This window comes from Momordica charantia (assembly GCF_013281855.1).
Source record: "Momordica charantia cultivar OHB3-1 chromosome 2 unlocalized genomic scaffold, Mcharantia_2.0 BLBB01000002.1, whole genome shotgun sequence".
Classification (NCBI taxonomy): Eukaryota; Viridiplantae; Streptophyta; class Magnoliopsida; order Cucurbitales; family Cucurbitaceae; genus Momordica; species Momordica charantia.
In genome coordinates, this window is record NW_028275160.1 from 3683909 (window position 1) to 3708845 (window position 24937).

Here is a 24937-nt window from a genome sequence, read left to right on the forward strand (position 1 = left end):
CTGTCAACCTAGCATAGGATGACACAGAGAATCCCAAATGAAATTCATGTACAATATAGTTATTTGAAATTAGGAAGATAAGAAATAGATGGATTGTATTAATGGGGGAAGAAAAAACATGTCATTTTCCAGCATCTGTGCAGCTTATGTGGCTGCAAGCTCCACTACCACAAAATGCCTTGGCATAACTCCAAACTTCTTACACATGCTTTCAGAGTAAAATGTATAAGCCACAAGCTGATTTAGTTCCAATCCTATCTTCTTCTCTCTCCTATAATCCCAATCATACACTCTAACTTTTTGATTTCCAATAAATCATGAATCTAAGCACAACTATAGCTCACAAGTAACAAGCACTCCCTCCTCTCTTCCTCTCTCTCCCTCTCTCTCTCTCTACTGGAGAGAAACAAACCAAATAAAAAAAAATGGTAACTTGTTTATGGAGAAACTCCATGCTACCTGTTGGCTCTGATATGGCTTTTTCTAAAAGTTTCTTTTTTTTCTTTGTTTTCAACAGGTTTTGGTTGCAAAACATGGGAGTGAAGGAGGAGAGGATGATGCTGCATTAGATTTTTGGGGGAACCCAGTGGACAAATCAAAAACAGGGGGATGGCTTGCTGCAGGGCTCATCTTAGGTATATATATTTCTTTGGTTTTCACAGAAGACCGAGATTCCAACTTTTATCAATGAAATGAGCTTGATAATGGTTAATTTGAATGCTAAAAATGATGCAGGAACTGAACTTTCTGAAAGAATATGTGTGATGGGCATATCAATGAACTTGGTGACATATTTAGTTGGGGATTTGCATCTCTCTTCAGCCAAATCTGCCAATATTGTGACCAACTTTTTGGGTGCTCTTAATCTTCTTGGCCTTCTCGGTGGATTCTTAGCAGATGCTAGGCTTGGACGGTACCTCACTGTTGCAATCTTTGCTTCCATAACTGCTGTGGTAAGAAGTTAAAAGCCACTATGAATGACTTAAAAACAAAGAAAATTACTTTACCAACCTGCAATCAGCCTCATACATCGGTCTCCTGGCTTTCTGCAGGGTGTGATTTTGTTAACACTGGCCACAACCATCCCTGGCATGAGACCCCCTCATTGTGATGACTTCAGAAGGCAACTCCATCAGTGCATTGCAGCTAATGGTGGGCAACTTGCCCTGCTCTACGCTGCACTTTACACAATAGCACTTGGCGGAGGTGGGATAAAATCAAACGTTTCGGGATTCGGGTCCGATCAATTCGACATCAATGATCCAAAGGAGGAGAAGGCCATGATCTTCTTCTTCAATAGGTTCTACTTTGCCATAAGTATTGGGTCGTTGTTCGCTGTCATTGTGTTGGTTTATGTACAGGACAAAGTGGGGAGAGGATGGGGATATGGAATCTCAGGAGGGACCATGGTGATTGCTGTTATTGTATTGCTTTGTGGGACAACGTTTTACAGGTTTAAGAAGCCTAGAGGAAGTCCCCTTACAGTTATATGGAGGGTGGTGCTTTTGGCTTGGAAGAAGAGAAATCTCCCTCACCCAGCTCATCCCAGCTTCTTAAATGACTACCAAAACGCCAAGGTTCCTTACACTTGCAAGTTCAAGTAAGTATTCTTAGATCTATTGCTACATAGTCACTCTTTTATCTCTTTTACAATACATTACAAATGAGAAAGACGAGATGTAAACTTACAATGGATAAAAAGTACTAGATATCCAGCCAATTGACTATTAGCGGGAAACAAGGCACATTGACAAGGTTTAACATCTTTTGCTTCTGTTTCGTCGGCTACCTGTTTTTTGTTCTGAATATATTAAAAGATATGCTGCAAGATGCATTGTTGATGAAACAAAAGGAAAAACACACTATTCAAGCTTGTCTTTTTCAATTCGTTTGATATCTCCACCATTTGGCAAGCAAATAATGTAATGAAAATGAAAATATTAGGTGTCTTGACAAAGCTGCAATTCTGGATGAGTACACTGCTGTCGACCAAAACAGATACAACCCCTGGATAGTCTCGACGGTGACTGAAGTTGAAGAAGTGAAAATGGTGTTGAAGCTCTTACCCATCTGGTCCACTGGCATCCTGTTTTGGACGATCTACTCTCAGATGACTACATTCACAGTGGAGCAAGCCTCATTTATGGACAGAATCGTTGGCAGTCTTGAGATTCCTGCCGGTTCTATGTCTGCCTTCCTGTTCATCACCATCCTGCTGGTGACTTCCTTGAATGAGAAACTATTCATACCGATCGCTCGGAAGCTGACTCACAATGTCCAAGGTCTCACAAGCCTTCAGAGGATTGGGATTGGCCTCGTTTTCGCAGTTTTTGGCATGGTGGCTGCTGGAATTGTTGAGAAAGAAAGGAGGGCATTCTCTGTGGGGCAAAATATTCAGATAAGTGCTTTCTGGTTAATTCCCCAGTACTTCTTGATTGGTGCTGGAGAGGCATTTGCATATGTTGGACAACTCGAGTTTTTCATCAGAGAAGCCCCGGAACGAATGAAATCCATGAGCACGGGACTCTTCCTTAGCACACTTTCCATGGGATTTTTTGTTAGTAGCTTGTTGGTAACAATTGTAGATAAAGTAACCAACAAGCGCTGGCTGAGAAGTAATCTCAACAAGGGAAGTTTGAACTACTTCTATTGGCTACTTGCAGTGCTGGGGCTGCTAAACTTCTTATTTTTTCTTCTCCTAGCCCGTAAACATCAGTATAAAGACCAGCATTATTCCAATTCCACAGACAACAATGAGGAACTCAAGAATTCAAGTAACATGGTCGCAGTTGAAATGGAAGGGCCAACAAGCATGAAGGCAACAGAAATCTAGAGTGTATGCTTCATCAAGGTGTCCATTTTATAAGTTTCAAATCCTGCATGAGTTTGATTATCTAGAAGCCTATAGCTACAACCATCCTATGGCTATGCTTACAGCATTAATGAACAGATCAGCGATTGCCATTTTGTCTTCCAGGGTTTTATATAATTTAAACCATTCAGCATATTTCAAGTAATCCCATGTTCTAAAGTGCAAAGGGCCGTACATTCATTGGTGCAAACAGCCGTGTCTAATAGACGGGTTCCTACTGAAGTAGCATTTGATAGACATTTAATTTTCAAACTGGGAAATGTTTCAATAATTATTTTAGTTCGCAACTAGACTCAGGAAGATGTGTAGAGCATAAAAGCCTTGATTGACAAATAATTCCAGAAAAATACACAGCTCAAATATAATCCTTTTCAACATCGTCCCAATACTTGAGAAGTAGACCTGACCTCTAACAGCAATACATGTTTTCAAGGAGCAGAAGTAGAACTTGGAACAGGAAGGTGATTTACAACTAATGGAGGTCGAAGAGCCTTGTGTTGTTCCACCTTCTGTTTACGTGCTTTGTACATTTCTTCTGTTTCAACCACTACTAATCGCTTTACCTATAATTAAATTGAGCAAAACAAAGAAAAAAGGGATGAGATAGCATTCAGTCCCCATAAAACTGTGTTCTAGTGCTTGTTTGTACACTGTAGACAAGGAGTATATAAAGCAACCTGTTGGATCATTCCCCTAACAGTTGGTGTGTTCCAGCGCATGACAGTTCGGTTGCACTTCCCAAGCCTTAATGCCTCTAAAGTACGTCTGTGGAGTCTCCTTGTTCCTGGCATCCCTCTGACTAATGTGATATAAAGATTAGGACTCCATGCAATTGGGACATTCGCTTTGAAAGCCTTGAAGGCATTCATGTCCAAGATCTCAAAAATCTACAAAACAAAATAAAGATGAAGAAAATGTGACTCCGCAAGTATATCAACATTCAACAATCCCATCAAAGTATCTCAACAAAATCTTTTGGCTTGTTAGAATGAAAAACTTGTGCGGTATCCAACTTTGAAGTAAACAAAAAATCATTTGAAAACTCCACCAATGCTCTAGATGCACAACAAATGCATGAAAAGATATTGCTGATTACAGTAAGTAGAAAGCACTTCTATGCTGCATTTGTCATCCGAAATAAATTGTTTTGCTTTGTTCACGTCCACTCGACACTTCCAATAAAATTCGTTGGGGTGAGAGAGGCTCGAACTCTCGACCTCAAGATAACTCTTTTTTAAGCTATGAAACCTATGTGTTAGCCAACTGCACCACCACCCCTTGCACTTCCAATAATAAAAAGCAATGTTCTAAAGAGGTGGAACTGCAAGCTTGGAAGCAAAACAGTTCCGGTGCAGATGCAGAAATTAATTAGTTCATTGTCATCAATATAGTGCTTGACATTTGCATAAGATTTTCTGTAGACACAGCATTCAGTCTCAAAAGCAACGTTTTCAAAGGTGAAATGCATGCTAGGAAGTGAAATAGTTTCAATACGGAACAGCTGAGAAGGAGGATCTCTACCTTGTAGCATTGTGATAGAACTAATGTTGGGGGTTCACATGGTTCAATTCGGTTCAACAAAGCCAAAAATTGAAACCATAATGTTGAGTTTGCCAGACGTGCAAAATGTACCAATCGTTTTTCAGTTTAAAACCAGTTTTACCAATTCATTTCGGTTCCATTTCAGTTAGCACCCTTAGTACTGTGCCTACAGTATTAAGTCACACTCACAGCATAGAATTTAAGACTAGTTATGGGAGTAATGTAATATTAAAAACGTTTTTAAACTAAGAAAAGAGGCAGGATATTTGAATGCCAAACATCCCACCTTACAGCTATTCATTAAAAGATACCAAAGTTTTGATTTACTGAAGATTTTCCTCTTTTGAAGAACAGATGTACATAAGTTTATCAATCAAACTGGTGTCTGCACATCACGAAGAACCACTTAAAAATGGAAACTGATCCGTAAACTGAGGAAAAAGATAAAGAACAGTTCTGAGAATGGTATAGAACCCCATCAATCTTAACAAGCTCAAACTCAATAATATTGGCATAAACCAATTAGCCCAGTAAAATAATAAATCTTTCCTAACATCACATGTAAACAAAACGCCCCAAAAATTAGATTGCAGGAAAAGCGTGAACAGAAGATCAGACGGGGAGGAAGCACAAGGCAATAAAATCGCAAATGAAAAGAACCTAAAACTGCAATCTTACTAGTTCGAGGAGGAGAAAGGAGAGGAATCGAGGGCCGCTAGCTTTGACGATGAGAGATAAAAGTGTGGAGTTGAAGGGGAGAGGTGAAGAAATAGCTGCTGAAGTTCAGGCTCACGCTGCCGTCTCAGACGGAGTGAAATATCGAGAGAGAGAGAGAGACTGAGAATTGAGAAACGATGATAGGGCTCGGCTGACCCCTTTTTTTATTTTTAATATAACTTTAATTTTTAGTAATAGGAAAGGGAAACTTAAACGGGCCGGGCTGGACCGGGTCTATTATAATTTCTGGCTTTTTTCTTTTCCTTTTCTTTTCAACTACTTTAGTTTTTATAACTTAGAAACAAATTTTAAATATGGATGAAAATATCTACTTATTGATAAATATTTTTGAAAAATTATAAAAATAAAAAATTTTATTTACCATCTTCCTATCTCAACTCAACGATAGTAGAAGGAATGATTTTTAAACAAGAAATTCTAAGTCCGATTGATTTTTCAAAATTGCAATATCTAACGTCTGATTTTATTTTTTTAGTTAATTTTTTAATTTATTGATGAAGCGATTTTGAGAATAGGAGAAGTGATTTTCAAACCTACAGTCTGCCTTCTCAGCATTGGAAAAGTTTTCGAGGGAAATCAATTTTACGATAAGCATAACCAATGATGAGCAACACGAACACCTTCATGCTGGTTGCCAGAAGAGTTCTTACCAATATCCAGAGCCGAACTCTGAGATGCCCTTGCTTCTGTTCTCAATCCTCTTCGTCTTCTCCTTCTGCGCTGAACAATAAGCTCTTTGTTGCAGGTTCGTGCCGCTTTCGCATCTTTCAAATGGTTTATTCATTGAATTGATCTTGTTCGTTCCTGCGGTTTGCAGGGTTGTCGTGGTCAATGGACGAGAGATCCTTGAAAGATGCGTTCTCTTCCTTTGGGGAGGTTACTGAAGGTAATCGCGAATGTTAAGTTACAAGTTTGAAGTCTTTATTTGAGCTGTCGTCAATATGTTCGACGAAATGTCTAGTCGATTTCAGTACATCATGTGTGCTTCTGGGTCGAAACTTTTTTGCTGCATTGCCATTTGTCACTCATAATTCTGAGGATATTTTTTAAATTTTATTGAAGATTACTGGTTTATGTCTTGTAAAGAGAGATGTGCGTTTTCCTCCATGGAGTCAAAATATTGATTCGTGAATTTTCTACCAAAATTCAAGAAACTTGGGACTTCCTCTCTTGCCACTGTCAAAAATCAAAATAGATTATTATTATTACTACTACTTTGGTATCTGGTCACCTGAAAATTTGAAGAAAAAATATAGTACCACAGTCTTGCTGCTCTATTGCCCTTTTCTCTAGTTTTATCCATTTGTACAATTTCTCCTTAGATAGAGAGATTAGAAAAGTTGTCCGAATAATGGAAGATAGAAAAGCCTACATAGGCATCCGTATCAATCTAGTTTCCGTTAATATTTTCTACAGACATATTGCCTGGTGGAAATCAGGGGAGCAAACGAGTTTAAGAAAGATAGGACTAGGAGCATGCTGTTTAATCGAGTTTTACTATGGTTCTGTGATTTTCTTGGAATTTTAAGACAGGAATCGATGAAAATTTTCAAGAATGAAAAATCTGCACGTAAGAGAATTGGGAAGTACTACGAATTTGTTAGATGGGAAATTGAAATTCATGTATGAGCTGAAAGGAATGTGACGTGCATTGGTGATCATTCTGAAACTTCATCAAATAGCTTATGGAGTTCATTTGATATAACCATAGGATGAAACTCAATGACCACTGTGATACAAAGTATATGGCAATTATTTTTCCACCCCATAAGTTTCTATCCTTTTCCTTCTGCCACTGGACAAGACCGCTCAGATGTTGAGTTTTGTTATGTTAAACCTCTTATGTTCTGAATGGTATAATGTTTCTTGACAGTCAGAATAGTGTATGATAAAGACTCAGGTCGATCCAGAGGCTTTGGATTTGTAAACTTTACAAATGAAGATGATGCACAATGTGCGAAAGATGCAATGGACGGAAAGGCAAGTCATAAGAAAAAAGTTAGTTTTTCACTTTTAATATGTCATCATAAATTAGTCGAATGAGAGTCTTCACATCACTTGCAGGCCTTATTAGGGCGACCATTGAGGATAAGCTTTGCCCTTGACAAGGTTCGTGGTGGACCTGTTGTCGTTCCTCGACTTTCAAATGTCGGCAATGTTGTGGGCCAGAAATCTTGAAGCTCTTGGTATTTCATCTAGCATTAATATGTAATCTTGAACTGTTTAATCCCTAGGTCATACTCTGTATCTGAAAGCTGGTTTTGCAGGTGAATACTAGACAAGAAGGAACCAACAGTGTGGAGAACCTCAAGTTTGGATTGTTGAATAAAGCCAAAAGAGATACAAAATTAGCTTTATTGCTTGTAAGCTCTTATGCCGACATATATTGAAATAAATGAGGCAACATAATGCTTTGTAACACTACTTATGGTCTTTCTTTTACTGGTCATGATAGATAATTGATATTTCACCTTCTTTTTTTTTTTCAGAAATCTCGGTTTCCATGTTTGTACTATCCTTGTCTAGTTCATTAGATTTATTTGATTTGTGACATGCTATGTTCCCCTCTTCATTCCCAAGTAAAGACGGATGGTGAACTTGAATTTCCTCTCATAGCTGCCTGTGCTATACCGATATCTCGATGGTCTCCAACTTATAACTCAGTTGAGTTCAGTAGTTGATTATCGGAGTTGGTATTCAAGCACATTTTTAGTTTTGATACGAATCTCGTACATTTTGGTTTTTGTATTTTTATTAATGATTATTTTAAAAGGTACTGAGTAAATCATGAGTTATATGTAGGATAGGTATATAACTTGAACATGGGTAAGATATCTATTTATTAGGTTCTTGATTATTTAAAAATGTGTACTAAAAAAATGATTATTTTAAAATGTTCAATTTTATATATAAGTTGATTATCAATAAAACTTTTAATGTTAAGAATTTAGTTATTAGTAGTAACACAATAATTCAAACATAATTAAAAGTTCATAGTTATAAGGGTCTAGATACATTTATGGAACTTAATTTATGGAACACGTGGGGTGAGACTTGGATTTGTGGCATTTTGATTAAGGATATATATTTTAACTAATTAAATTATGTCAAATTGGTATGTACTATATGTTATTTATTTATTTACTATTTATTGTTATTATTATTATTATTTAAGGAAAGTAGCATCTGTTATTTAAAATAAGATTTTTGGATAATTTAATACCCTATAAATTATTGAATTATAGATTTATTAGTTCTAGTTTTATTGACTTTATGCGCTCGAATAATTTAATAGATTTAATTTTATAATAGGACTCCTGATACGGGACGTGCAGAAGGGTGCGTAGAGTAACAAGACGGTGTCGTTTCAACGATATGCCAGATTAGGGTGGGGCGGTTAGACGCCGTCGTTTCATTGACTTGTACGGGTGAGAAGATATTTTATTTTTAATTCTCAGAGAAAAGAATCAATGTACGTGGGAATGGAGGCTTGCCGAAGCTCCAAGCCATCATCTTCTTCTTCTACTTCACTATCAGATCAGACGGAGATCAGTTCGAGTTGAAGCCACTGAAATTCTCCCATGGAAACCGAAGCTCATGACTCGAAACCTGATGCAGCAGCAAATGCTGCTTTCATCAACTCTTTCATCGAGATCACATCCTCCTCCAAAGAGGAAGCCCTTTTCTTCTTAGAGAGCCACAATTGGGACCTCGACGCCGCCGTTTCCACCTTCTTGGATAATCATACCGCCGATGCCGTCGACCCCACCGACTCTGTCAGACGCCCAATCCCACCCACCGATTCGCCTGAATTTTCTCCTTCGCAGTCGCCGTCGCGTTCTCGCTCGCCTTCCCCACCCGCTTCTCGTCCTCCGTACGAGCTTCGTTCCAGGAGAGCTATGGGCGAAGCGGATAAGAAGGTTGACAACAGGGCTTCCGGGAGCAGGACACGTCGCATCCGCACGCTTTCTGACCTAAACCGGCCGGCGGAGGACGGCTCTGATAGCGACTCTGATGAGCTACAAGAGTACTATACTGGTGGTGAGAAGAGGTAGGTTTGATTTTTTATTCATCTAGATTTACTCTAATTGACTTCTGAGAGGGGTTTAATTTTCTTCATAGTTGCATTAAGCGTATTTTTGGATTGAAGAAACTCTCATGGACTCCCAAAATTACGAATTTTTTCAGTATCTTGTTTGACCTGCTTTTCGCCTTCTAATAAAATTGACGATTGGACGGGTCAGATTTGTTCAGGTTGTCGATTTTCAGATTGTCATTGTTCTCTAGGAACATGATTTTGTACCTCCAGTTTCTTATCTTTTGACAGTAGTTGTCTTGTACGAAAAATACTAATGATCAATGAGCAAATTTTGGTCCGCGTCAATTGTTTTTCTAACCGATTACTGGGAAAGATTATGACTATTTTATTCGGGAAAAGCATACGATTCAGTTGACTGCATTTTTCAATGCGTAAGCGGAACGTGTAGGATTTAGTTTATCTCCTATTTCAATGCTTTATGAACTTCCTCGCTTTTTGATGCTACATACCAATGCCTAATTTAAAGATTTTATTGGTAAGTAAGTTTTATTGTTATTTGATCTAGATTTTTATCATGCTTACAAATTTCAAGTATGTGAATGTCGCTCGACCATTGCTTTTTCATACATTGTTTGAAAGGGACATGGACATCCACTTGTGAAATATTTTCCATAGAATATCCTCTTCTATACATCTTTTTCTTGTTTCAAATATTGATGTATCCTATATTTTCTGATTCGAAGGAAAAACCACATCACATGGATATCTTCCTAATGTCATCCTTGTTTAGAAGAAAGTGAATAGGAGCAGCATCGACCCTCGAGGGAAAAGATCAATTTTTTAAAAGTAATTTTTGAAGGAACCAGGAGTATTTTTGTTGTTCTTGGATAGAAAATCATTGGAAGAACCATAATGGCTGGTTTAGTGGTCAATAATGATTAATGTAAATAGTAAAGGATTTAAAGGGAATAAGTTGAAACCATGGTGGCCACCTGTGATTTAACATCTTATGAGTTATCTTGGTAACCAAATGTAGTGATGTCGGATGATTGTCTTGTGAGAATAATGGAGGTGTGCGCAAGCTGGTTTGAACACTTATGAATATATTTAAAAAAAAAGGCTTGGAGATATTTATAATAGTCCAAACAAAGTCAGTAATCCTTAATTTACTTGCTGCACATATTTTGTTTCATGTGGCAAGGCAATTATACTAGAGAAACAATGTATGGACGAAAACATAAGATTAATTATTATCTCGCAATCTATTTAATAAAATAATACTTGCAGTCATCTAACCTGGAATGGGATCAGAGTTCATCTTCCAGTAAGGATGGTAATTATGTACCGGTGGTGTATGTATTATGTTTTGCTAAATTGGGTTGTCTTATTCTCTTGTGACCAGGCATGCTTCTAAAATATTTCTGTGTCGAATTTTATATGTTAGTGTAAGAGAGAAAGTATATGTTTGCAGTTTTAAGATTATGTTTGCCAGATGATAAGTATTAGTCCATGTTACAAAATACAAGTTTACTTGAGTTTGGTGACACTGCTTAGTGCTTCTCTTTTACTTTTTTCTTGGCAGTGGAATGCTTGTCCAGGATCCTACCAAAGGTAATTCTGTCGATGCAATTTTTGACCAAGCCAGACAATCAGCAGTAGACGTACCTATTGAACCATCTTCAGCTTCCAAAAGCTTTTCTGGAACTGCAAGATTGCTCTCTGGTGAGACAATGCCATCAATTCCTAGGCACCCTGAGGCTGTCACACACACTGTCACTTTTTGGAGGAATGGATTCTCCATTGATGATGGTCCTTTACGGAGGTTGGATGATCCTGAAAATGCACCATTTTTAGAGGTAACAGTGTCTGAAAGCCCAATTTTTGTGTTATTCATGGTTCCCAAAGTTAGTTTTCTCTCAAGGGTCTCTGAGCTTGCAACTTGTCTGAAAGCGTAAGCTGTCACCTTTGATGTTAATTTTCTTTTTAATGCCCACTGACATCATTTGATCTGGCTCTTCAGAACTTGAATATCGAAGAAGCCATTAATATTTCTTATAGATGAAAGGATTTCAACCTTCCCAGTCTCGGATAACCTGCATAGTACTTTATACTCCATATTTTTGCTGCTTATAAGTTAATGTCTTAGGTATATTTGTTATCAACACTCGACAACCGAGTTGGTTTTATTATTCTTGAACTTAGTGTGATAATAGGCTTTATGATTCCCTAAAGTTTTGGCCATGGATTATAGAGATTCAAGATGTGCCTCAGCTTCATTGATCTTACTTTCACAATTCATCTAAAAGCCATTATTATTCATAACGGATGCTTGTCCCTGATGACATGTTTTATATTATGGCAGAGTATTAGAAGATCAGAGTGCCCGGAAGAGCTTGAACCAGCCGATAGGAGGACTTCTGTCCATGTTAATCTTGTCAGAAAGGAGGAAGACTACCCAGTATGTTATTATTCCTTTCTATAATCCAGTATGTTATTATTCCTTTCTATAATCTATTTCTTGTGCATCGTTTCTCTCATTCCATTTGACTTTTATTGTTCCTGTTTCATCTCCTACTAAAAACAGGAACCGGTGAAGCGCCGCCATGCTCCATTCCAAGGTGTTGGGAGAACATTAGCGAGCGACTCACCAAACCTGGTTGCTCCCGAGCGTACTTCTGCTGCTATTTCACCTAGTGTTGCTCCGCTCCCATCAACAGGTTTGGTTGTAGACGAGTCACTGCCAATAACTTCTCTTCAGCTAAGGCTGGCAGATGGGACACGAATGGTGTCGCGTTTCAACCACCACCATACAATCAGGGACATCCGTGGGTTCATTGATGCATCAAGACCTAGTGGTGCAAGAAATTACCAACTCCAGACGATGGGGTTCCCTCCCAAACAATTGGCCGATCTGGATCAAACTATAGAACAAGCTGGAATAGCCAATTCTGTTGTGATTCAGAAATTCTAGGAGGCTGGCTGGCGGCAAAGGTTAGCAAACGTTGAAACAGAGCATGTTTTTCCATCCTACGTCTTATTTTGGGTTTTGATAGCTATGCTATGCTTTTAAGGATAAATTTGCTTAGACATGTGGCCTCCAGTTTCCATTTGAATTGAACTATTATGTTATGATAGTAAAGTTGTATTCCCAGGGCCATAAGAAAAGAACGATACCACAAATCAAATCATATCCTAAGGATTAGGACACGACACGACGCCTGGGTAAGAGAATGAGAATGTGAGCTGTAGAATTCCAATAGTATGTGAGGCATTATTTAGATCACGTCAATCATTAGTTGTTTATGGGTCACCAACTAACAAGAAACAATGGATGCAATAAAGATAAGAGTCATTAGGTTGGTGTTGTGCATACTGCATACCACAATCCTATCAGTTATCACATCGCTATCTGTTAAGTAGCTGAAACCGATATCACCCTTACCATCACACCATAAGACTAACTCTATCTCTAACATTATAGCTCTAACTTTCACTGTTGAATATATCTTCTTTTAAAGCTTTCCTTTGATCATCCTCATAGCTTGGCATTCTCTCAATGCTGACATGCACAAAGTCAACCCTATCCTTATCAAGTCTCCAGCTCAGAACATCATACATACAAGTTGACTTATATATATTCTCTTCTTTTTAATGCATGTGGAGTAAGATTCGAGTATTCAAGTATTCAACTTTTTGGTTTTAAATATACATTTTAACTCGCTGAGCTATACTCAAGTTAATTAGTTGTTAGTATTATTAGTATTAACTTGGATTGCCTTACACCAATGTACAGGCAGTGGTCACAACCATCTAGGCAGCATCTTTCACAGCCTTCCTTTCTAAAATTTATTTATTTTCTATATGTTATTTAAAAAGTTAATGCTTTACACCAATTTGAGCACAACTTGAACTAAAAGGAAGGTTGCATAATTTGCAAAAAAATAAAAAAATAAAAAATAAAGAAAAAAGAAAAAGAAAGAGATTTCTGAAGTAGGAAAGTACAAAAATAATTTAATTAAAACAAGTCATTGATTTAACTATCAATGCAATGCGGGTTTAACTAGCATTATTGAGTGGTTTGAATCTCCACCTCGATGTATGCTCTAAATATCAATTATAAAAAATAAAAATAGAGATAATTTATTGATGATTGAAAAATATAGGGGTCTTGACTAATATATGTGTATTTATAACTTTTATTATCTATCGTTCAAGCATGCAAAATTTACTCTAATAAGATATCTATTAACATCTTCAAAGTTGATGTTTTGATCCGTTGAATTAAAAAAAAAAACTAATATACCTACCTTAATATATTGATTAATGGAATGCAAGAAAAAATCATGGATATATCTCCATGCAAATCTAGCCTCAATGAGTAAAATATTGATTACCATCTTAAAAGGTCTATTGTTTGATTCTCATGACTAACTTTCTTTTACAAATTTTTTTTCTTTATTGAGTACAATGAGTGAGGATTCGAATTAACGACTTTCTGGTTAGAGATACGTGTCTTTAACCAATTGAACAATGCTTAGTTTGACTTCTCTTGCAAAACTTAACTGTAGTTATTAATATATCTAAATCATTGGCATACATCTGTTTTAATTTTGCTATACTGACACATATTTCTTCTGGCTTCCGTTTATGTAATATTTTATGTACATCACAAATAATTTGCAATTAGGCCGTTGCATAACATTGGAAACCACGTGATCACCAATGCCACAAAAAATGAGCATAAAGAAAGATTAACATTGGAAGCAAAGCAAATCAAGAACATGCAACCTTTTGGATTCCTCACTTTTTCTTTGTGACATTTTTTTCCCTTTTCTAATCATAATTAATAAATTCGCATGTGGGTCATGGGTGACGCTAAAAAGTTCAGGCCAGACAGCTTGTATTGCGAGGAAAGATGCTTATTTATTTATCATTATCATTATTATTATTATTTGAGAAGACAAGCATAACTTTTATAAAAACATAAAACTAAAAATAAAATCGTTATCAAATATGTCCAAATTGTTTAGTCATTTTTCATATAGTGTCAATTTAGCCAAAATTGATTGTTTTATTAATAATAGAGATTATACATAGCATCGTCCTTGCTTTGCAAATGGGGAGGATGTCATGTAGCCCACGAACTAGAAAAATGGTAGTAGGGATGGAAAGGAAAATAATCTAATAGGAATAGTTGCCTGTGGATGTTTAAGATGAAATTACTCGATGGGTGCTTCAAGATAAACCTAGATGTAACTTGGGTGTGTGTAGTATGTTTTGTAATTTGTTTTGTTGCCTAATTGTTAACAGAGAAGAGAAAACAAAAGTATAATTCAAATTTTAAGAACATAAAAAGAATTGAAAATTGAAAATTTTTAAAAATATTAGAGACTAAAATAAACACCATAAATAAGCCTATAATTAAATTTTTTTAACTTTGTATCTAATGAGGATGACTTATTTTGAAAAAATACTGTGACTCCACCCTTTGAATAGGGAAAATAAACTTTTTTTTTTTTGCATGAGGAAAAAAAAGTTCTTCAAATTTAAAAAGGAAGAGAGAGATTAATATAAAAGGAAAAAAAATGACTTACCAACTACCATACAATACCGGCATGTCGGCACCCTTATGTTTTGATTATTTATTTCAGGAAACCTTATTATATGTGTCTTCATATATAACTCAAAGTCTATATTTAGCTTTATTATTTATCTTCTTTTATCAGAATTACAAAAATAAATTAGACAAATATAAATACATATTTTAGACCACGTGAATCTTACCCATTTAGCTGTTGCAATTTAAAGTAATTAAGATTCAATTTAATGATTCTAAAAATGGATTTAAAAAATTTTCCTTTCTTTTCAACTCACCTTTGCCTCTTTTTTTTTTAAATACTTTACACAAAAATAGGAAAGATAATAAATAGAAACGGAGCAGGTAAAAAGGGAAACTTTTTTTTTTTTTTGCCCTTTGCTTTTTCAATAATGACGACGATACCTTAAACAGAGTTTCCACATTCTAATTATGGCCCCCAACTGATATTGCTCTTAAAAAAGTATGGCCCAAATCTTTATTACTTATCAAATCTGCCATCTCAAAGCCTTTCATTTTGGTCCTCCTTTTCACAATTATTTGCAACAGTTCATTGTGATGCCGATCCTTCCATTTCTCTTCAAGACCCACAAAGTTAAATTTTAAAATAAATATCTATTATATATTTTAATACGTAGGTAGTGTTGACCTTTTTTTCTTTCTTTTTTTTTTATAAATTTTTCACTGACATCCGATATCACTTTTTTCCTTGTATATTTTTAGAAAAATGTTATATTACCACTTTAGCCCTAATGATTTGAATTTAGTCTATCCTTTTTATAGTTTGAATTTAGTTTTGTCTCTTTAGATGTGACGTGACATGTGAAATTATTATAGGTTTTAGGGTTTAGCAACACTACTCTCACCATTATTCTACATAACCCACATTTTACTTACAATAAAACTAACTTAATTTTCTCAATTATGTCAATAAAAATAATCCACTCGAAGTTGTTGCGTCATTTGATTTGGATAAATATGTAGTATCAAGTGTTAATTCAATTCATCAACACTCTTATTTATCTTAAAATAGTGACATATAAAAAAATTATCATCGTGTATTAAATACACTATTAAATATCTAACCGGATCATAAGAATCTTTTAAAAAATATAGGAATTATGATTGTTTTGGAGAAAGAAAAAGATGAAAAAAATCAAAACCAGAGAATTTGTCCATTAGAAAGATGCATTGAATAGAATTAAAAAAAAAGAGTACATTGAAATGAGAAGAATCACAGCCGTTTATTTGAGATCGAACGGCGAGTGAGAGGTCAGAGAGGTCGATTTCAAAGGAGCCGTTAGAGTAAATGGACAGAGTGGTGCCTGCGGGAGGGCCTGGCCGTCTCCTTCCTTCCCCGAATAAATGCAATGTTAATGAGGTTTGGTCATCCTATCCTCTATCTATGAAATTCAAGAGTTTCCCTTCGTAGAACAGAAGAGAGGAATAAAAAATAATTAGAAAAAGAACTGCTTGAGGTGGAAGGAAATCAGAAACGTATTCGTTTCCATTTTCCCATCACCATTTTCAATCCTTTGAACTGCCTTTTCAATCAATCACCGACCCTTTCGCCCTTTTCACTTTGTTTATTGTTTTGTCAAGGACAGGTGCGTGCTTGAAATGTGAGCTTCAGTGTTCACACATCACATGATTAAGACAGTGAGCTGATTTCTTCTTCTTCTTCTCCTCTTATTTCCCTTCTTCTTATGGTATTATTATTCATTTCTCAGAATCATCTCTTCGTTTGGATATCTGGGTACCTTGTTTCTTGAAGTTCTTGGCTGGACTCTGCTTTGTGTTGTCTACTACGAGAACTGGTTGGCTCGCGAGTATTGGTGCTCTAGTTGTGCAAGATTCTGAGTTGAAACCGTTAAAAGAAGGTGCCCAGAGTGTGACTTCGTTGGATCTGCGATTGAGTTTTAGAGGATTTGTTGCTAGTGGGGAGCAGACGATTGTTCTAAACTTTTTTATAATTTTCTTTTGACTCTCCTAAAACGTAGTGAGGTTCAAGAACAACTAGTTCTGTGACTGTGGTCACTTCTTTCTTTCGTCCCCATTTTCTGCAGATGGTGATGATATATTTCTGAGAAGGGTCCTATATTTTTGTGCAGATCGGTTTATTTTTTACTTCAAAGGGATATAAATGGCAAGCATCGCGGACATAGGAGTTGGGGCAACCATAAACATTCTTAGTGCCCTTGCTTTCTTTCTAGTATTTGCTTTACTTCGGATACAGCCAGTGAACGACCGGGTATACTTTCCCAAATGGTACATTAAAGGCTTAAGAGGAAGCCCATTGTCCAGTGGTGCAATTGTAGGCAGAATTGTCAATTTGGATTTCAGATCATACTTGAAGTTTCTGAACTGGATGGTTGCAGCTCTGCGAATGCCAGAACCCGAGTTAATTGATCACGCTGGGCTCGATTCTGCGGTTTACCTGAGGATTTACTTGTTGGGGTATTTGTGGATCTTCTTTCTCTGTAGTTTGTAGTTTACCATATGAATGTTCCTATTGCACTGTAAATTGGCTTTCACATAGGTTTTGTTGTTCTAGAGATTTTTCTTGCTAAAATGAAATTTGAATGATTGTTGTTCTTTAGGTTCAATTTCTTTACAACAATTTCAAAAAGTGAGGTGATCTTTTCAATCTGTATACAATATGCCCTTGAAGCTCTAATCTTTTAAAACCCCCCCTTCTCTGTAGACAAGAAAGAATATGTTGAACTAAAGAGAACAATCAAAACTTTTCAACCCGGTTTCCTCAATTTTGACTACCAAGCTTGTTTTCTTTAATTTTTGATGGCTGGGTATTTGATTGTTGTGGGAAAAATCGGGAGTTTGAATGCTTAAAGAGCCACAGCACTTTAGGTAACTTATCCTCTTCCTCCACATGTTTCCCTGTATTCCACCTCCTTTTATCAAAAGTTCGCATCTCTAATAAAATAGCTTATTTTTATCCTAAAATAGCCAAAAAGAAAATATGTAGCTATCACAAATTTTTAGGCTCAAAGTTGTTTATTATTTTGATTCTGCAAGTTCTGTTGCTTTTTATGATATCTTTCCTTGTCATTTGGTTGCAGGCTCAAAATTTTTGTGCCCATTGCATGTCTGGCCTTCGCAATCATGGTACCTGTTAATTGGACAAATGGAACTTTGGAGGGTTCTTCTTTAAATTACAGCAATATAGACAAGCTTTCCATTTCTAACATTCCTATTGGATCACGTAGGTATGCTGCAGAAGTCTTTTTAAGAAACACTCACTTGGACATGCTTGATTTTTCTTCCTCCTAAGTTGTCAGACAGTTAGTTCTCAAATCCCATATCTCCTTCATGCTTAATGGATTGCCTTTTCAGTACTTTGAAATGAATTTGTTGAGTCAAACAGAGATGATTGGCAACTGATATAAATGATCTCTTGCTTCTTCCTAGCTAGAGCAGTTTTCATCATACAACCCCACAAGAATTTTCTTAATGGGAGTGAAAATTTGAGCTAGGAAGAGAGAAAATTCTACAATAAGTTATGATTTTCTAGGATGGGGAGACAATCAGATAATAAGCATTGATGAATGATCTGTAAGATTTATTATTTCATTACCATGTTGGATCATAAAAGATGTTCTCATTAGTCATTACTCTTTATAATCACTTATTGCAGATTCTGGACCCATTTGGTCATGGCTTATGTCTTTACCTTTTGGACTTGCTATGTGTTAAGAAGGGAGTATGAGATTGTTGCGTCAATGAGGCTGCACTTTCTTGCATCTGAAAATCGGCGTCCAGATCAGTTCACGGTAAGATTGGCCTTGAATCACCGATTATTATTAACCAGGTTTTGAGGTGGCCAAGCTCTTTGAAAATTCCAAAATTCCAGACCTCGTTGGAAATGGAACACTGTTTTGGAATATGAAGAATGGAAGGGATTCCATTATTTCTGACATCAATGCATGATGCAGGTGATTGTTAGAAATGTACCACCAGACCCTGATGAATCAGTTAGCGAGCTCGTTGAACATTTTTTCCTGGTCAATCATCCTGAACATTATCTGACTCATCAGGTCAAGATCTTTCCACAATTAATTGTACAAAACGCCACAGATGTACTTGCAAAGTGTGCATATATTAACGTTAAAAAGTGTGCCTATTTGTTGGATTTAAGAAATTTGGAAAGGATAGCCAACAAACATATGATGAAATATTTGACATCCTTAATATCTCCAAGTTCTAAAAAAAAATTTCTGAGATATTGGTAGGAATCATGATTTATGTGCTCTTGACACTTGCTGCTTACGCTTATGCAGATTGTATATGATGCAAATAAACTCGCTAAGTTGGTGGAGGAGAAGAAAAAGATGCAGAATTGGCTGGATTTCTACCAACTTAAATATTCTCGAAACCAATCTGTGAGGGCAACCGTAAAGGTACTCTAGTGCTTTTGAACTGGTAATCCTTTGATGTTCCACTTGACTTTACATGTTTTCTATTACTAACGTCCTGTGAGCAGACCGGTTTTCTAGGTCTTTGGGGAGATCGGGTCGATGCCATAAATTATTATTCGTCCAAAATTGAAAGCCTATCAAAAGAAGTGAGTCATACAATCTAGTCTTTCATTCATACTCCTACGATAATAGTGTCATGACATCATCGAGATGTGACTTGCATTATTCTCCAAATGGTTATGTTTAGATATCACTGGAGGCGGATAAGACAGTTCACGATCCTAAATCGATCATGCCAGCAGCTTTTGTTTCTTTCAGATCGCGGTGGGGTGCTGCTGTTTGTGCACAAACTCAACAATCAAGAAATCCAACCATTTGGTTGACAGAATGGGCTCCCGAGCCCCGTGACGTGTACTGGGATAACTTGGCGATTCCTTTTGTTTCACTGGCAATCAGGAGACTTATTGCAGGAGTTGCCTTCTTCTTCCTTACCTTCTTTTTCATGATCCCCATTGCATTGGTTCAGTCCCTTGCAAACATTGAGGGAATAGAGAAAATGGTTCCCTTCCTCAAACCCATAATTGAATTGTGAGTATCCTTCCTTTCCACATTTTGTCCACTGGTGCTTGCTGTTCTTGATTTTATCTCCTAAACATATAACCTGTTCATTTAATGCAGGAAATTCATAAAGTCGATTATCCAAGGTTTTCTTCCCGGAATCGTTTTGAAGATTTTTCTCATCTTTCTGCCTTCAATTCTGATGTTGATGTCTAAATTTGAAGGCTTTATTAGTCTGTCGTCTCTAGAGAGACGATCTGCCACGAAATATTACATATTCCTATTTGTCAACGTGTTTCTCGGCAGTATAATTACGGGAACTGCGTTCCAACAACTTAATAACTTCCTCCATCAGTCTGCAAATGAGTAAGCCATCACTCATAATCTACTATTTATGAAGCATTCACGGATGATGGCCAATAATTTGGCAGGAATAATATGTCTTGTTTATACATTTGTGGTTGAGATTCTATTATGGAAAACAATATTTAGTTTTCCTTCCATCATAGCTAGTTGAATTCTTTCAATGATTTCCCATAAATCACTTCAATTTTTTGCAGGATTCCAAAGACGATCGGTGTCTCCATCCCCATGAAGGCAACCTTCTTTATTACCTACATAATGGTGGATGGTTGGGCTGGAATTGCTGCCGAGATTCTTAGACTTAGGCCTTTGATAATTTACCACCTTAGAAACTTCTTCTTGGTGAAGACCGAAAAGGATAGAGAAGAAGCCATGGATCCAGGAACTCTTGAGTTCAACACGGGCGAACCGCGAATTCAGCTTTATTTCTTACTCGGCCTGGTTTATGCTGTAGTCACGCCTCTTCTCCTTCCATTCATTGTAGTATTCTTTGGATTGGCATACATCGTCTACCGCCATCAGGTAAAACTATTTTGCCTCACTTCCACTCTGCAGTTTAATCTACCATGTTCCTGTATGTTTGCAAATTTGGTAAGGTTTGAACTTCATGAAAGAAGGGTATAAATGGTCCTCTTCTTGGGGAAAATTGGTGCCATGAACAACTTTAACCCACGTGTTTGTGTTTTTCTGTGTACATTCCCATTCTTGTATTTTGGTCTACGCATTCAAAATTGAACCTTTACCGGTATTTTGAAGTTTTAGGATCGTAACAAAGTTTTCTCGAAAATTGTAGATCATAAATGTGTACAATCAAGAGTACGAGAGTGGTGCAGCATTCTGGCCCGATGTCCACGGGCGCATCATTGTCGCGTTAGTTGTTTCGCAGCTATTGCTAATGGGACTACTCAGTACAAAAGAAGCTGCTCAATCAACTCCCTTGCTCATCACACTGCCAATCTTGACTCTATGGTTTCATTTTTTCTGTAAAGGCCGTTACGAACCGGCTTTCGTTCGATATCCGTTACAGGTTCGTGTACTTCCAACTGTTTTAGTTGTTTCAGATTGCTCAACTTTTCTGATCACCCTGTTGAATGATGAATTTTCAGGAAGCAATGATGAAAGATACATTGGAGCGAACAAGGGAACCAAACTTGAACTTGAAAGGATTCCTTCAAGATGCATACGTCCATCCCGTTTTCAAGCACGATGAAGACGAGATCGAAATTGAAACGGCTTCTGAAGATTGGCAGCAGGAGCCAGCATTGGTGCCGACAAAACGCCAGTCACGAAGAAATACGCCATTGCCAAGCAAGCACAGCGGTCCCTTATCGTCTTCACATTCTGAAGTTGATAGACAAGTTTCATAACATTCAGAAATAGTGAAACATGGGCTTGTTTTTAAATGGGTGTAAATTTCACTAGGGAAGAAGGGGGTGGGACTGTAAATGATGAGGCAAAAGTTAGGATAGATGTTGAGATTTCAGAGAAGTAGGATTTTTTAAATTAATTTCTTATATAGTGAATTTGGAATAACAAAGTGGTAATTTGATTTTGAAGGCACAGTCTAATGGTCCTTCATATCTTTTTAATAATGAAATCTTTTTGAATTCTTTGAATGTATATATATCGGTAGTGTAATCGAGACGCCCTTGGTGATGGAACTGAGACAGATGTCATTGCGGTCTGTCTCCTCACCATCGTCGATGGATTACATTCATTGGAATAAGATCACCATAAATAATTATGGTGGGTGAAGATTTGATCTTCTAACTTTTTGGTTGAGGTTAAAATGCAGCAGGCAAAATGAACAACATTTTTATACCACTGAAACGGTATTGAGATGAATAAATTTATAATTCAGTCTAATGAAATTAGAAAATTACTATTTAACTTTTTTAAACATAGTTTAATTAATTAACCTGAGTAATATTACAATATATTTACCTTTTCAAACATTTCGTATTAAGGGCAAGTGTGCGCATAAATTTTTTACCGCAACTAGAAAACGAAGATAGAAGGACAAAATAGGGGGAAAGGAAAAAACAAGATTGGAGTTCGTTAGAGAGAAGATCCAGAGCAGCAGCCAGATGAATCCATTAAGCAAATTTGTCCAAGATCTGACAAAATATTATTGATAATTGATGTTGTGTTTTACAGTTCCTGTACTTTTCTGACTGCCAATCTCTGCAATCTGAGTTCAAACTTCTTCACCGATCGGAATCGGATCCTCCCGCCGTCTTCGAAGCATCCGGCGAGCGTGAGAGAGAGAGAGGTGGGGTTCTGGTTTAGGGCACAGCGTAAATGGATGAGGTGATGACGGTTGGGGATGCGGTCTCGTCTTCCATTAAAACGTCGTCGTCTTCACTGGCACCGGCCCCTGTGCTCGCTTCCAACCTCCCTCTCCTCTCCGCGTTCCTCGCCGGCGCCATTGCCCAGTTTCTAAAGCTCTTTACCACCTGGTACTCTTTCTGTTGTGTTGATTTTTGATATTGCCGGTTTTGCCGATATGTTTATCCATGATCTGAAGGGGGTTGGAGCTTAATTTGTGGTGTTTATTTCCTGGACGATTAGGTATAAGGAAAGAAAATGGGAATCTAAACGGATGATTGATTCTGGCGGAATGCCTTCATCTCACTCTGCAACTGTCACAGCTTTGGCTATTGCTATTGCCCTGCAGGATGGATCCGGAGGACCCGCTTTCGCCGTCGCCGTGGTCTTTGCATGTGTCGTATGTGCTTGATTCATTCCTTCCTCATGGATATTTCTTCTCATTGTTAGCATTCTTGATTTCTTTCCTCCTGTTTCTTCTCCTTGTGCCTGATTACGGAGACAATTTGGTTTCAATTCTACTAGTTATATGTAATTTTTTCAAATAGTTCAATGCTCATTGGGAATATTGAGCTAATTACGAATATATTTAGGGAGGTCCAGCCCAATCAGCCACAACAAATACCTCCTGAATAATGCCCCCACTTGGGTCACAAGCCCGCGTAATCTGGACTCGGCCATTGGGATATTGATTTACAATTTATGCTAGTCTAACTTTTCAATTGATGGTTTGAACAAAAATGTTTTTTTTTTTTTTTTACTTTTTGGTTAATCTTGTTTTTTGATACATGTCTGTACCTTTGCATAGTGCCTGATAAGTTGGTTTAGACTGCTACTGCCATACTGAACTTTTTCTGTGACCTGATATTTAAAATGCACTAGGCTTCAAATATTTTTTATGATCAATTACTTTATAAACATGGGGTTGAACTCTTCTTACTGTTTAATCATTAATGTAACTGACATTCATATATTTTCTATATCTTGAAGGTAATGTATGATGCTTCGGGTGTTAGACTTCATGCTGGTCGTCAAGCCGAGGTAAGTTCTTTAGAAAGCATATAGATTATGTTTTTATCTTCCCCTCTTGAAGTCCAACATTTGATGATCATTGTAGTTGCTAAACCAAATAGTTTGTGAGTTTCCTCCCGAGCATCCTTTGTCCAGTATTAGACCATTGCGAGATTCACTTGGGCATACTCCACTTCAGGTTAGTGCCTTCGTGGTTCTCTAGCTTCAGTTTTGGTTTCTTCAGGCTTGAGCATCTGCCTCACATCATATATATCTGGGATATGGAACCATCTGATATTAAAAGCTTGGCCTTGCAATTTGGTGTCCTGCGAGTTGTTAATATTCTGGATAATTGACAAAGAAACTCGACTCTTTTGCTATGATTGAAATACTATTCTAAATGAAGGATTCTGCGAGCTACAAAATGCCAAGGGAATCACATTCCATCAGTAACTTCAGAATCCAAGATCTCTTTTGCATCATTACATTAACATTCCATCAGTAAAAAATGCAACCATATGAAAAGTTGATAATGTTATGTTTAGAGAACTGGTTTCATATGAAAAGTCTTGCGATACCCACTTTTTGTTATGGCTTATATGCTATCTATTTTAATATTACCATAGAGAACAACCATTTGCATTCTGTTTTTTCCAAGCCAAGTATTGTAATGCTGCTGTGGGCTGAGAATTAATTAACATAATATCATCCAACCGGGCTGGGATGGGACTCAGTCAATATGTCTTGTTTAGACTTGTCATCTCATAGCTTAAGCAGACCAAAATAAAAATGTGTGTGTATATTTTTCTCATCTTAGGTTATTCTGTTCTGAATTAACCATATTATGCATTATCTTGATAGTTCTGCTTAGAGATAGTCTTAACTGAAACTGTGGTGGATTTTCTTCCTTTATCAAAGTACTAATTCATTCGGGCATAAAGATTTTTGTTTAATTATCCTCTGTGGTATTGATAATTGAATCATTGTCTTGATCCAGGTTGTTGCAGGTGCTGTGTTGGGATGTCTAGTAGCTTATTTAACCAGAAATTAAAATTAAATAATCGAATTTGATCATGGGGATCAACTACAACATATGATCCATAGGATGCGCTCGAACCTCGAAAGAAAGTGTAAAGAAAAAAAAAAGGGGTGCTGCTAAGGTATTGGACTGGGTTATTCTTCTTCCATAATTGGATTCAGATCAATACAGAAATGAATATATTCTTTGTTTCCGGCCTCGTTATTGCCAGTCTTTATAATGGCAAAGCCTCCTGATCCCATTGGCATTGAGTTTCTAGTTTATATATATCGAGGGATTAAATATTAATCCTCGATTGAGTTTTCTTCTGTTACAGAAACTTCTTTAGTGTTTATATATTAAATATCAATATCATAATTCTTGTTCCGAGACTTTATTTAAAATTCAGTAAAAATAATTTACAGGTTTATAATTC

General features: G+C 36.8%; 6 protein-coding genes across 12 annotated transcripts; 5 read left to right on the top strand and 1 right to left on the bottom strand.

Annotated features, from left to right (window-relative positions):
- Nucleotides 1-270: 270 nt before the first annotated feature.
- Nucleotides 271-2971, top strand: LOC111011133 (Major facilitator superfamily protein). The gene is made up of 5 exons (XM_022284775.2): nucleotides 271-428; nucleotides 518-635; nucleotides 736-953; nucleotides 1053-1600; nucleotides 1945-2971. Exons 1-5 carry the CDS (start codon nucleotides 426-428, stop codon nucleotides 2831-2833), a joined length of 1776 nt encoding a protein of 591 aa, XP_022140467.1. The 5' UTR covers nucleotides 271-425; the 3' UTR covers nucleotides 2834-2971.
- A 205-nt stretch (nucleotides 2972-3176) lies between these two features.
- LOC111011134 (ribosomal protein L30 family protein) lies at nucleotides 3177-5286 on the bottom strand. The gene is made up of 3 exons (XM_022284776.1): nucleotides 5093-5286; nucleotides 3550-3759; nucleotides 3177-3435 (listed from the first exon to the last, which is right to left on the bottom strand). Exons 2-3 carry the CDS (start codon nucleotides 3739-3741, stop codon nucleotides 3301-3303), a joined length of 327 nt encoding a protein of 108 aa, XP_022140468.1. The 5' UTR covers nucleotides 3742-3759; nucleotides 5093-5286; the 3' UTR covers nucleotides 3177-3300.
- Nucleotides 5287-5546: 260 nt separating this feature from the next.
- Nucleotides 5547-7637, top strand: LOC111011148 (glycine-rich RNA-binding protein 4, mitochondrial). The gene is made up of 5 exons (XM_022284804.2): nucleotides 5547-5897; nucleotides 5970-6038; nucleotides 7026-7132; nucleotides 7217-7338; nucleotides 7420-7637. The coding sequence occupies exons 1-4, from the start codon at nucleotides 5753-5755 to the stop codon at nucleotides 7328-7330; spliced, it is 435 nt and encodes a 144-aa protein (XP_022140496.1). The 5' UTR covers nucleotides 5547-5752; the 3' UTR covers nucleotides 7331-7338; nucleotides 7420-7637.
- A 964-nt stretch (nucleotides 7638-8601) lies between these two features.
- Nucleotides 8602-12398, top strand: PUX5 (serine/threonine protein phosphatase 2A 55 kDa regulatory subunit B prime gamma). The gene is made up of 4 exons (XM_022284802.2): nucleotides 8602-9203; nucleotides 10774-11047; nucleotides 11554-11649; nucleotides 11776-12398. Exons 1-4 carry the CDS (start codon nucleotides 8734-8736, stop codon nucleotides 12160-12162), a joined length of 1227 nt encoding a protein of 408 aa, XP_022140494.1. The 5' UTR covers nucleotides 8602-8733; the 3' UTR covers nucleotides 12163-12398.
- Nucleotides 12399-16155: 3757 nt separating this feature from the next.
- Nucleotides 16156-21766, top strand: LOC111011186 (hyperosmolality-gated Ca2+ permeable channel 1.2). 7 transcript variants are annotated; one of them, XM_022284864.2, is made up of 13 exons: nucleotides 16156-16394; nucleotides 16518-16786; nucleotides 16899-17244; nucleotides 17868-18014; nucleotides 18443-18578; nucleotides 18741-18842; nucleotides 19086-19205; nucleotides 19289-19369; nucleotides 19471-19811; nucleotides 19902-20147; nucleotides 20342-20666; nucleotides 20938-21171; nucleotides 21251-21766. In XM_022284864.2, exons 3-13 carry the CDS (start codon nucleotides 16931-16933, stop codon nucleotides 21509-21511), a joined length of 2307 nt encoding a protein of 768 aa, XP_022140556.1. In that variant the 5' UTR covers nucleotides 16156-16394; nucleotides 16518-16786; nucleotides 16899-16930; the 3' UTR covers nucleotides 21512-21766. The 7 variants fall into 7 exon arrangements, with proteins under 7 accessions (XP_022140556.1, XP_022140557.1, XP_022140553.1 ...); XM_022284865.2 differs by having other exon boundaries at nucleotides 16518-16667; XM_022284861.2 differs by having other exon boundaries at nucleotides 16157-16409; nucleotides 16518-16791.
- A 370-nt stretch (nucleotides 21767-22136) lies between these two features.
- On the top strand, nucleotides 22137-24893 carry LOC111011023 (uncharacterized). The gene is made up of 5 exons (XM_022284629.2): nucleotides 22137-22603; nucleotides 22716-22872; nucleotides 23463-23513; nucleotides 23590-23682; nucleotides 24481-24893. Exons 1-5 carry the CDS (start codon nucleotides 22446-22448, stop codon nucleotides 24532-24534), a joined length of 513 nt encoding a protein of 170 aa, XP_022140321.1. The 5' UTR covers nucleotides 22137-22445; the 3' UTR covers nucleotides 24535-24893.
- Nucleotides 24894-24937: the final 44 nt, after the last annotated feature.

Coding starts and splice junctions, on each gene's coding strand:
- LOC111011134 (XM_022284776.1), bottom strand. CDS start 3,741: ATGAATGCCTTCAAGGCTTTCAAAGCGAATGTCCCAATTGCATGGAGT. Junction 3,436..3,549: donor TTAGGGGAATGATCCAACAG/GTTGCTTTATAT, acceptor ATTTAATTATAG/GTAAAGCGATTAGTAGTGGT.
- LOC111011133 (XM_022284775.2), top strand. Junction 636..735: donor TGCTGCAGGGCTCATCTTAG/GTATATATATTT, acceptor AAAATGATGCAG/GAACTGAACTTTCTGAAAGA. Junction 954..1,052: donor TTGCTTCCATAACTGCTGTG/GTAAGAAGTTAA, acceptor GGCTTTCTGCAG/GGTGTGATTTTGTTAACACT.
- PUX5 (XM_022284802.2), top strand. CDS start 8,734: ATGGAAACCGAAGCTCATGACTCGAAACCTGATGCAGCAGCAAATGCT. Junction 11,048..11,553: donor AAAATGCACCATTTTTAGAG/GTAACAGTGTCT, acceptor ATATTATGGCAG/AGTATTAGAAGATCAGAGTG. Junction 11,650..11,775: donor GAAAGGAGGAAGACTACCCA/GTATGTTATTAT, acceptor TACTAAAAACAG/GAACCGGTGAAGCGCCGCCA.
- LOC111011023 (XM_022284629.2), top strand. CDS start 22,446: ATGGATGAGGTGATGACGGTTGGGGATGCGGTCTCGTCTTCCATTAAA. Junction 22,604..22,715: donor CTAAAGCTCTTTACCACCTG/GTACTCTTTCTG, acceptor CTGGACGATTAG/GTATAAGGAAAGAAAATGGG. Junction 23,514..23,589: donor ATGCTGGTCGTCAAGCCGAG/GTAAGTTCTTTA, acceptor TGATCATTGTAG/TTGCTAAACCAAATAGTTTG.
- LOC111011186 (XM_022284864.2), top strand. CDS start 16,931: ATGGCAAGCATCGCGGACATAGGAGTTGGGGCAACCATAAACATTCTT. Junction 18,015..18,442: donor ATTCCTATTGGATCACGTAG/GTATGCTGCAGA, acceptor CACTTATTGCAG/ATTCTGGACCCATTTGGTCA. Junction 18,843..19,085: donor AACATTATCTGACTCATCAG/GTCAAGATCTTT, acceptor ACGCTTATGCAG/ATTGTATATGATGCAAATAA.
- LOC111011148 (XM_022284804.2), top strand. CDS start 5,753: ATGATGAGCAACACGAACACCTTCATGCTGGTTGCCAGAAGAGTTCTT. Junction 6,039..7,025: donor CTTTGGGGAGGTTACTGAAG/GTAATCGCGAAT, acceptor GTTTCTTGACAG/TCAGAATAGTGTATGATAAA. Junction 7,133..7,216: donor AAGATGCAATGGACGGAAAG/GCAAGTCATAAG, acceptor CATCACTTGCAG/GCCTTATTAGGGCGACCATT.